General features: G+C 44.2%; 1 protein-coding gene across 3 annotated transcripts; it reads left to right on the forward strand.

Moving 5' to 3' along the window:
* Nucleotides 1-696: 696 nt before the first annotated feature.
* On the forward strand, nt 697-9,806 carry sh2b1 (SH2B adaptor protein 1). 3 transcript variants are annotated; one of them, XM_074696613.1, is made up of 10 exons: nt 701-961; nt 2,019-4,122; nt 4,202-4,303; nt 4,548-4,639; nt 4,741-4,823; nt 4,934-5,089; nt 6,062-6,273; nt 6,386-6,560; nt 6,982-7,072; nt 7,686-7,846. In XM_074696613.1, the coding sequence occupies exons 2-10, from the start codon at nt 2,419-2,421 to the stop codon at nt 7,705-7,707; spliced, it is 2,637 nt and encodes an 878-aa protein (XP_074552714.1). In that variant the 5' UTR covers nt 701-961; nt 2,019-2,418; the 3' UTR covers nt 7,708-7,846. The 3 variants fall into 3 exon arrangements, with proteins under 3 accessions (XP_074552713.1, XP_074552714.1, XP_074552712.1); XM_074696612.1 differs by lacking the exon at nt 6,982-7,072 and having other exon boundaries at nt 697-818; nt 7,686-9,806; XM_074696611.1 differs by lacking the exon at nt 6,982-7,072 and having other exon boundaries at nt 703-961; nt 7,686-9,806.
* Nucleotides 9,807-11,666: the final 1,860 nt, after the last annotated feature.

Below are 11,666 nucleotides of genomic sequence, written 5' to 3' on the forward strand. Positions count from 1 at the left end.
GCTTTAAGGTGCAATAAAAGTAGTTTTTAAATAAACCCTTTATGCCTCTTTCTGTCTCTCTTTCTTGGTGCTCTAGAGCATCAACACCACTGCCTAAAAATTCACTTTACTTTACAGGTCCTGGTGCCTGAAAAAGGCACAAAACACCCTCAGAAAAACATCACATCCAGGACACGACATGTTTGAATCGCCTGTGGAAGAAGATTCAGAACAATGAAAGCAAGCAAGAAAAAAAAACAGAGATAAAAAAAGTTTTTACCTTAAAGTATTACCACAACAAATGCAACATAATGTTTAATTTTAATTCTGAGGTGCAAAAAGTATGAACTGCAGAACAGTTTAAATGCAGTATGTGCGTGCTACTTTTTACTTGATTGTATTTGTATTTTGCATTTTTTTTCTCCACTAGCCTTGAAAAGGGTTTTTTTTTTTCATTATAATTTCGTTTTAATTTGTACAATGACAATAAAGTTATACTCTCTTCTCGTCTGTCATGCAACTGTCGGGTTGATGACAGAGGATGTGCAAGACAGTGCATTTATTCAGTGATCATGGACCTCTTTTGGATGGAGCGATGTCCCCGGGTAAAAGTTTGTTTGTTTGTTGTGGAGGGGTGGGCAAGAAGTCTAGAAGGAAGCTGTAGGTCCGCTTTCCCTTCCCCTCCGTTTCCTCCTCGTTTTTTTCGTCTTATACCGTGGGATCAAGTCATAATTTAACGAAAATCCAACGGTTTGTAACAGCAGCTGTCAGGACCAGGGCTCGACGCTGAGCAACCAACTATCGCGAGAAGGAGGGCAGAGCGAGAAGAACGGGTCCAGGCAAGGCATAGCAATATTCATATTTAGCAACAACAACAACCTTAACGAGAATGATATCTCCGTTATATTTACTGAAACATGATTACATTTTTTGCCAATTCCAATAATAGACACGGATGAAAACGCTGGACTGTGATGTACAGGTAGAGAAAATAGAGTACATTGTGGTGGGGCAATATTGATAGCTAGCTAGCAGGTTTATTAATAGCTAGCTAAGTGGCTAACGGATAGCTTAGCTCGAGAAGAATCTTTAGTTATAGCGGCTACTGGATGATTCATCATGTGGTCATCTCAGCGACCGGTCACAGCTGTAATAACGAAAACATGAATATAGCATCAGCATTGCCATATAAAGATGCTCATTAATGCCAGGTCCGAAAGCATGTTGACGTTAGGGGGCTATTGTTAGCTATAGCGAACGTTACACGTCTTTAAAGAAAGCTGAATAAGCTAGACTTACACATTGCTTCTTTCTAGTTCACGCTACAGAGCTTTCATTTGAGGACAGTTGGCAAAACAGCTATCTAACCTAATGTAGCTCTATTCTACATTACTTAAGGTTCATCTCTTGTGCTACCTGTCTCTTTGACTCGTTATTTGGCTTCCAAGACAGCTAACAACAGGGTGTGCTAGCCTCTCACATGCCTCATTTCTTTTAATATCAAGCAGATACTTTGGATTATTAAAACTTAGCGGGGTTAGACAAAGTAAGGGCAACATTATGTCAATTGTAAAGCTCGGGTAGTTATTTCTCCTTAAAATTCTCCATTAAGACTGATTCCTAACGTGAAATGACAATCTTTATTTATATAGCCCCAAATCACAACAAACGTTATCTCAAGACGCTTTCCCAGAACATTATAAGGTCTAAGGTTGTATTATTAACAGATACGCAACAACAAGACAAGATAAGACGTCTGATCTAATCTTAACCACCACTAGCACAGGAATGTTAGTTTGCAGAATTGCAGAATTTTATTTACAGTGGCAAGGAACAACTTCCCCTTTCGCAGACTGATGTTAGAGAGAAAAATAGAGAGTTCAAAAATGTTGAATGTTGTAAGTAATTGATACATTACTGCATATTATAGTTGGTTGAGTCTATCAAAATTCTTATCTGTGTGTTTCTGTGACCATTTGTGTTTGTTATTGTATGATAGAACTGAACTTTAATTTGCACTTTGTCTTTGTTTTTTGCAGGATGTGGCTTAACTTCTCTGCATGCATGACAGATGGTGATGAAGGGGCAGATTTTGTGAATCCCACACATCTAACCTCCTCTACCCTCTTTTCTCCTGGCTGTCTAAATCTGATATTTTCTTCTTAAAAATACAAAGGATAACTAAATAATGTAGCAAAAAAGCTCAATCTTGGAGATATTTGACCTCTTTTAATCCCATCTTGAATGGGTCTGGTGCATTTTAACTTTCATTTTAGATGGGGCTGAGCACAACACTTCAGTTCACACTCATTTGTAAATTACTAGACCAATGTGCCGTGTTTGCCCCCGGTCAGCTGTGCAATCACTTCAGCTTTCTGTTTCTGTTTGAAGTGATTTGATAGACCATCAAGTCAATCAGTGTCTCAGCCTTTCAGGAGCATGAATGGCTCTCTTTTAACCCCGCCTAGCCCGCGGGCGGCGAACACCTCTCCTTTACCTCCTTCCCCCTCTCCATCTCCTTCCCCTCCTTCTCCTTCTCTGTTACCCCTGTCTCCCCGGCCTCCCCCTCTGCCACCTCTGGTGAGCCCTCCGCCCCAGGCCCACCCATCCTCCCTGTCAGACACACCCACACCATCCCCTTCTCCTTGCCTGAGCTGGACCGAATTCTGTGAGCTTCATGCCCGTGTTGCAGCCGGTGACTTTGCACGCCACTTTCGGGCATTCCTTCTGGAAAACCCACACTACTCCCCAGACTCAGCGGCAGCCTTCTGCCGACGCTTCACAGACCGTTTTGTCCGCCACTTCCAGAGTGAGCTTGAGGGAGCACTTCCTCCAAGCTGTGCCTCTGGAAGGGAAGATATGGTGAGCTGGGCTCCTCAATCAGATGCTACTTCCCTGGAAGAGGAGGCGGTCTCCCCACTGTCAGCATCAGGAGGAGCTGTCCTCCCATGTCCCCCAGCTAACGCTACACGGGCTTTATCCAAGCCTGCACCGACACGACTTGTATTGGAGAACCGCAGCGGGGACAGGTTTCAGGATTCTTATGCCCATGGCCAAGTCCTGCCTCCATCTTCATCATCGTCATGTTGCTCCTCATTGGGAGGGAACAACGGTAGGCGTGAAGAACGGGGGGCCATGGTGGCCCCTGGGAATGGGGAAGCACCCGTTGAAGAGGAGGAGGACAGCTGGTTAGGGGTAGCGTCTGTAGGGGAGGATGTTGAGCCAGAGGAGCGGGATGCAGAGTCTACAGAGGTGGATGGTGCAGACCCCTCCCACACCCCTCAGATTCCACCTTCCTCTTCCTCGGTCACTCCTCCGCCTGGCTCCAAAGGTAACAGTACACCCAACTCCAAAAACAGACTGAAGAAGCGCTTTTCCCTGCGGAGTGTGGGTCGTAGTGTGCGGGGGAGTGTCCGGGGCATCCTGCACTGGCGAAGCTCCTCCAGTGACTCTGCCCAGAGCCAGCTGCCCTCCAGCTATAGCTACACTATGGGTGTGCAGGATGCTACCTTGGTCTCAGCCTCAAAGAGGAACTCTGGTACACAACCTCCCACACCCACCTCTTCCATGCCTGTGTCTTTATCCATGCCTCTTTCCCTTCCCCACTCCTCCTCCTCTTCGCTACCCCCCTCATCCTCGAGCAGCGCCACCTCTCTGTCTCTGTCAGAGGCTGCCCGGGATCGGCGGCGGAGCAACGGCGAAGGAGGTGAAAAGGAGAAATGGAGCCATCGTCTTGAAAAACTCAGACTGTCACGATCCCCTCCTCCTGCCCTCACCCAAAGCTCCTCCTCCACTCTGCCTCCGAGCAGTGCCGCTGCTGCCATCGGACCTCCGAGGAAGGTGGGCAGGCTGGTTAGGGAGGGCGGGGTGAGTGTGAGTTCATCCAGCGACGAGTTAAGTGCCAGCCATGGCTTCTCTGGCTTCTCATTTGGTCTGCTGCACCATGTTACGGACAACAACAATGCTGCCTCAGCTTCATCGGCTTCGGCTCAGGCGGTTCCTGTGCAGCCTCTGGCCAGTGGAGGGAACGTGCCCTGGAGAGGAGGACGCTGGCATAAATGTCGCCTGGTCCTCAGAGAGCGGGACAGAGAAGGAGGAGAGCGAGGAGAGGAGTACTACTTGGAATTCTTCATTCCCCCCAAAGTAAGGGTTCACTTCTTTGAAATCAAAAGGATTGTTAGAGACTTTTTCACCACTGATAGTTGATCGTCTGTCTCTGCAGTCCTCAAAGCCGCGGCTGACTGTCCCTTGCTGCTCAATCGTGGATGTGAGAAGCACCACGGCGCTGGAGGTTCCTGACAAAGAAAACACATTTCTCCTTCAGGTAATCACTACTCCACCAGAGTTCCTCCATCCAACTCTTATTCACTGGTCTGTCTCTCAGGGGAAATCCCTTTAAGCAGCTCTCAAATGACCTAAAATACTGTTGAAAGAAGAATCTGATGAAAGTGCATCCTGTAGTTGTTCTTATGATAAACATGAACAGATGCAGATCACATCTGCACATTTTGTCCACTGTCCAACTGAAGCTCAGCCACATTTGTCTATCTTCTCTTATCTGTCTTCAGCTGGAAGGCCTGGCACAGTATGTCATTGAAACTCGTGATGCTGTGCAGATGAGAGCGTGGCTGAGTGACATAAGGAATGGAATCTGTATGAGGTAATAAATGAACTGATGAACAATTGAGGGTGGCTTTTGAAAGTACAGAATATTTGTATTTGTGTATGACTGAACAGGAGTTACTGTGTCTCCTCCTACAGCGAACAGGAAGACGCTGAAGGTGTGTGTGGGGGGCCGTTGGACATCAGTGGAACACCTGAGATTGTTGACCGCCTGTCTCAAGGTCTGTCTTTCATTCTGTGAGGTGCTGCAGCACAGAAACACTGCAGAGTCTAAAGCGTAATGCTCAGTCTAGTGTGTGATGTGTACCTCTGGTTCATCTTTGTTCGACAGTGTGTTATGGAGGTATTGGAGGCTCCTCACCTCTCATGGACCCGCTTCCCCCGGAGCTGCCGCCTCGTGCTCCTCTCGATGAACCAGACAGCAGGATCCTTGGGGGAGGCGGAGCAAGTCTCGGCACACCTTTTGCTGAGACTCCAGATGCAACAGGTGAGTGTGATAAAAGGACTAACTTTCAGTTCCTCTTTTACTTTATCATATTAAAGGGGACAAATCATGCTTCTTTCTCCTTTTCACTATGCCAGACTAGGATGCCTGTAAAGCATTTCTGCCCTCAGTACAAGTCATTTAGTTCCTTCATTGTCCCACAATAGCGTTCTCAATATCCTCAGTTTAGGCCATTCTGAAGATCTGGTTGAAACGCTCCGTATGGAGAATGACCTCCAGTAACCTCGCAACGTCACAGCCCTTTGTGCTCTGATTGGTCAGTTCTATCAGAGGGGCGGAGGGGGTAGAGCCAGGGGGCGGTTTTTGCAGCATGGCAGTATTTACAAAATCGCCACATTGAATGGAGCAGACCGAGCGAGTTTGCTGTTTGCCAAAACTTCACCGTAAGGCATTGATAGCACTAATAAAATGGCCGAGTGTAGGATACGTCCTTTTGTATTGGACCCCGAGTCAGACCTGGACGGTTCTGCAGCTCAGGAGGAAGAAAATCCACCTGGAGATAGATCATCTGAGGACGCTTCAGTGTGGTGAGTCAAACCGGTACTATAACATGTATAGTTTATATGTTTATACTCGGCTCTTGGTGGGTGTATCCTTCGGTGGCGGTTGTGTGACTAACTGACATCACAGAGGAGGAGCTGCTTTATCAGATTACTCCAATAAAAAGAAAGGATCCTCGTGTCGTCACGATGGTCGAAATCTCGAGGCCAACTGGCAATAACCTATTTTCAGAGACATCAAATCTTGTTCTAGGATATCAGGAAAAATACAATATCTAATTTTTTGAAAATTCAGGGGGTGAAAGGTCTTGTTTTCAAATTTATTATATTATATGTAAGTATTTAACCAGGGATCAGCATGATATGTCCCCTTTAAGGATGTTTGGATCAAAATTCCAGAAACTTTGTTTCAAAATGTAGCACCAAAGTTTAATTTACACCATCCACCCTTTAGGTTCCTTCCTGTTCTCTGAGACGACTGCTGCAGAGGCAGTGGAGCATCCTCTCAGTGAGTGTCAGTGGTTCCACGGTACGCTGTCCCGTCTCAAAGCTGCTCAGCTGGTCTTGGCTGGAGGCCCCGCAAGCCATGGTGTTTTCTTGGTTCGCCAAAGTGAGACTCGGCGTGGAGAATATGTCCTCACCTTTAACTTCCAGGGCAAGGCCAAGGTGAGGCTGAAACTTCTGACTAAGAGAGTGGTCCTCCATGTTTAGGCATTCTGTTAAACTGACTTTGACCTCAGATCCTCTTCCCTGACTTTGTGCTCCCCTGTTCTTTTAGCACCTCCGTCTTTCCTTGAATGAGGACGGTCAATGCCGAGTGCAGCACCTCTGGTTCCAGTCCATCTTTGACATGTTGGAGCATTTCCGGGTGCATCCGATCCCCCTGGAGTCTGGCGGCGCCTCAGATGTGACGCTTATTAGCTTTGTGGGTGCCACCGCTGTTCGCCAGCCAGGTATGAGTGAGACAAAGGACAGAAAAATGAAACAGATATTGTTTGTGCTGATAATCTCTGAATTAATCCACCATGAACCTTTTGTAGCCGTGTAAATTAACAACCCCCAGGTTTTACATTTATACTGTAGGAAATTCTAAAAACAAAATCTGCCACGCCTTCTTTCATTTCGTGACTCCTTGACTCCATCTCTCATTGCATCTCCTCCTCACAAGCAGAAAATCAGATTCCCAAACATTTCTCTCACCTTTCCACTAAAGGTGAAAAGTCAGAGTACAGTCTTGTGCGTTTCAGCTCGTCGTGTGTTGAGGTTGAGTAGTTTGGCTGAGAGTTCGCTCACCTGAAGCCTCCCACCACCTGCCCAGTCACTGCTGACATCTTTGTTGTTGTCTGTTGTATCCGTTGGCTCATCCCTTTGCAGGCCGCGACAGGGCAGGCAGTCGGCCTACAGTCTGTGATGTCATCACCACGCGCCATCCTGACTCTCCATCAACCCCCATCTCTGACTGTGTGTAAGTGAGACCGGACCGGCTGAGACAGAGTGTTTGGGAATGAGAGCTTGAATGATTGATGATGTTTGAAGTGATTATTGAAATCTGACATGTGACTCAGTCGTCTCCTGCTGCAGTGTAGAAAAACGACAAGCAGCCAAGAGGAGACCGCTCCTTAAACGTCTGACTCTCAAACTTATTTTATTTACTCATTGATTATTTGACAGGGACAAATGTATGAAACATGGCCTCATAAAGCTTCACACACAAAGGAGGTGCCCTGCATACAGGCCTGAACAAAATAGCCACAGAGTGTTGAGTGTGTGTGAGTGTGTGTAAGTGTGTGTGTTCCTGGAGTTGGACTTTCTCCATGACTCTCATGGACTCCATGACCGCTGACTCCTCCCACCTAACCAGCCACTCACTGTCATTTTCTCTTTTGTCTCCCGCCTTTCACCCTCCTCTCCTCCGACTATGCTGTCACTTCACTCCTTACGCTTTTGGCCTTTTTACTTCCTCTCCTCCTTTTCCTTCTCCTCCCCCTCCACCTCCCTTTATTTACACTTTTCTCTCATTACCTCCCTCTCTTTTTTCTGTCCTTTCTCCTTCTCTCGTCTGTGTCTTCTCCATGCAGACTTGACCAGCAGACCCCGTAGCCCACCTCAGCCTCCTCCCCTGCCGCCAGGCCGACCACCACCCCCAACTCCTCCCCAAGAGAGAGAAAATGAGACAGAGGTGGTGGCAAGTGGAGGAGGAGGAGGAGGTGGAAGTGGAAGTGGAGGAAATGGCGCAGGAGCAGGAGGCGGGGGAGCACCTGTGGTGACGACAACAGGAGCAGGAGGAAGTGGAGGCAGCGGAGGTGGCAGTGGAGGAGGAGTGGAGGACTGGGAGGAGAGGGACAGGGACACTCCTCTTCGCCAACTAGAAGCCGTGGAGGGCGAGGAGAGGGACGGTACGAGGGCGCCCCGAGCCATTGATAACCAGTACTCCTTCTTCTGATGAAGGGAAAGCCAGGAGGAGAAAGGAGAGGAGGAAGAAGAGGAGTGTGTATGTGTGTGTTAGTGCCAGAGCGTGTGTGTGTGAGTGAACGTGAGATTGGATGAGGCGGCGTACATCATAGCCATTCATAACCAGTATTTTTATTTTGTTAGCAAGGTGGAGGAGAGGAGGAGGAGGAGGTGTAAAAGTACTAACACTAAACAGGAGAGAGGGAGAAAAGAGTACGCAGATGAAGAGACGGGTGAGAGCAGCTTTACACCACTAACTAGCGGTACATTTCTTTTGTTGTATTTTAGTCCAATAAGCTTTGTTTTGCCGGTACGCCTCACAGCAGCCAAGCCCTGTGAAGCCAGCAGTCCCAATACCTCACAGTGGTCCTGCCGAGACAGCACAGGCCAGCCAGAGGCCAAACACACTCTACACACACCTGTACTGTGGCAGTTAGACCTGGTACTTCACACTTTCACAAGTGCAGAGACGACGTAAAAGTCTGCTTCATTTTCAAAAAAATGAGTGCTTACTACAGTAAATTGCGGTACTTTCGATTGTGTTTTTGTGATTTTGTTATTCCAGTTAGATCTTTTTGACTTAGAGCATCCTCAATCTACAAAACCTCTCCTTTACTCCTGCAGGAGACGAGGGTTGCTGTTGTACCGCTGCTCACTCAACCTGCCTGTTTGTGTTATTGTATGACTTTGGTGCTTTTAATGGTTGGTTCAAATCCAACACAGTATTTGTCTAACATATAATAACACAAATTATCTGATACACCAAGGCAGCAGTAGACCAGCAACTCCCGTGCTCTTTAAGGTTTTTTATGAAGTCCACAAATGTAATCATTCAGCTGAAGCAGGTTGTGGGGAAGTAAAAAGCATCCTGAGCTGACAGAACACAGCAGATTCCTTAATGGAGTTTGGTTCGACGTCGTCTCCACACAAATGAAGGTGTAGAGTCTCAGGTCTGTGTTGCACATGAACTAGAGCAGACAGGAAACATTTACCTCAGACACACTCAGCAGCATCACGAGGTCTATGTCTCTATCTTTTCTCTCTCCCTCTTTTTCTTTCTGACACTCAAAAGTAATGAAAAGCTAAACTGACAGACGTTTTTCCTCTCAGAGAGAAATTATTGATGATACCAATAACAATAATATTAATGGAAATAATAATAACGACGGTCATAATAATAGTGTTAATTTTATTTGTTTTTATTTTGTATGCATACTCCATGTAACATGTTCCAACTCCATCTTGTAATTCAAATGTGTTTGTGCCTTTTTTATTTTTTGGAAAAAGAAAAAAGATTTTACTAAGATGCCTAATTTTCAAGGCTTTCCAGTATCCTCACTCTCTTTCATGCTGTCTTCTCCTCCTCAACCTCATCCTCCATTCATCAAAAAATGATATATACAGTTAGCAGAAAATGTCAATGAGAATACCTACTTTTCTACTTGTGCCTTTCTGTGTCTGCATTTGTGTCGCTCTGTCTCCATTCATCTCTCAGTTTAGAGCTTGCCTGTTTCTTTATACACCATGTATCGTCCCCAGTCATTTCTACCATCTTTCTTTGCTCATGTATTTGTCTATATGCAGCCCCGAAAACCCCAAACCTCCAATCATCATGTTCTATGTCCTTTTCTCAGTTTAAAAACTCTTTGTGCCTTTCTCTGTCTCTTTTCTCTCTTTGCTGGGACCGTGTGTTGAGGGCGGGCAGTGTTGTCTGTCCACCCGTGTGGTTAGTTTCAGGTACTACATTGAATTTAATGATATAATATAAATATAGTGAAACATGATTGTTTGTGTCCTGTGGTTTTTTTTCCTCTCTCCATGCTTCAAATTGTGGGTTTATCAGAGCTGAATTCTCTCACGGTGAATAAATCTGATGTTTGGTCCATGTATGCTGATATATAAAGAAAACTTACAATCAGATCAGTATTTCTATACCAGGGTGTCTGCGGGGTCTTAAAAAGTATTAAAAGTTGATAAATCAACTTTGGGAACATTAATGGCCTTAAAAAGTATTAAAAGGTCTTAATTCTGGTTTTATGAGGTATTATGTTTCATAGGTATTCAAGCTTTGACCCAAAAAATATCCATGAATATTTATTTTCCTCCTTGCAACTGTCCCCTGATTGGGACGTTAAACATTCAGCTGATAACGTTCTAAAATAGATCAGAATAGAATAGAATAGAATAGAGTTACTTTGTTGATCCCAAACTGGAAAATTGTTGTGTTAACAGCAGAAATCGATGGAGTCAGTAGAAAAATACAAAAATAAAAAAGAATAAAATACAAAAAGACTCTAGTTACAATAAAATACAACAATAAGGATTGTGAGCGGTATAAACACCAGCTATAAATTAACTTCATTTCTAGTTTCATAAAGAGAAATTAGATACAACATTAAAGCAAATCACACAATCTCTGGCACATGTCCTAAATTTTAAAAATGATTAAATAATTTCTAATTTTCTTCAGCGAGTTGGCCTTGAATAACTCCTGTTTCTTGTTGTGGGAGTGTTGATAAACCTGCCTTTAGTTTCTTTGTTCTTTCAAGCTTTATTCCTCCTCAGCTCAGATCATTTCTGTAAAAATGTTAACTACAACTGTTAAAAAGTGGATGCCAATAACAACTGAAAGTTGCGATAAAGTCTTAAAACTTTTTTAAAAGGTTTTTGAAAAAATATTAAAAAGGTGTTGAAATCAACCTCAGGATTTTAGCATATACCTTTGTATACAAAGTAAACTTAGATAGATAGATAGATAGATAGATAGATAGATAGATAGATAGATAGATAGATAGATAGATAGATAGATAGGCTTCATTTCAGACTCAGGGTCCATATATAAAAAGGGAAAAGAAAAACAAAAAGAATAAAATACACAAAGACAACATAGTTATAGTTAAGCTTTACTCCCAATATAATTTGACTTACTTAGGGGTTGAATAAAGTGAGTTAAAAAATAGAGGGTGTACTTTTACCATACATGTCAATGATTGGCTGAAACACCTGTCAGGTAAGAAAGAACAACTGCGACAATGGTATTAACAAAGAAACACTCTATGTGAGATGTGCAGTACAATGAGTAAATCGATTGGTCATATGCAATCTGATTAGTGTTAGGGAAAGCTTTGATTATAATTTACATAGTTTGAAACTATTTAAAGCTATTATAACATAGAGCAGTTGAGCTGATGCTGCTCACCTCATGGAAATTAAACCTAATGAGATATATATATAAATTCTTGACTACGCCCCTGTTTCTGCAGTTTCCTTAGATGACCTTTATCAGAACCGCCTTTCAGAATCAGCCCCAGAGGTAAAAGAGCGACGAGACTTCTAGCCAATGAGGGAAGAGTCTAAAAATTATTGACTCGAGGCTTATCCAATCATTGGTCCTATTAAACGAGTGGGCGGGGATTATAAGGAGTGCGCTTGTTACTTATCATCTGTAGAGCCCGGCGGATTTTGTTAAAACGCAAAGACGTCCACACAGCGGAGTTTTACACTTAAAATCATTTTCTAAAAAGCAGAATAACTGCTTACAGTTTAAAAATAATTCTGTTATAAATAAGTTTTGATGAAATGATATTGAAACAACCTAAGTTAATACA

The sequence above is a fragment of the Halichoeres trimaculatus genome, unplaced genomic scaffold (assembly GCF_033239565.1).
Source record: "Halichoeres trimaculatus isolate MK-OKI-2021-1 unplaced genomic scaffold, fHalTri1.1 fHalTri1_scaffold_20, whole genome shotgun sequence".
Taxonomy (NCBI): domain Eukaryota; kingdom Metazoa; phylum Chordata; class Actinopteri; order Labriformes; family Labridae; genus Halichoeres; species Halichoeres trimaculatus.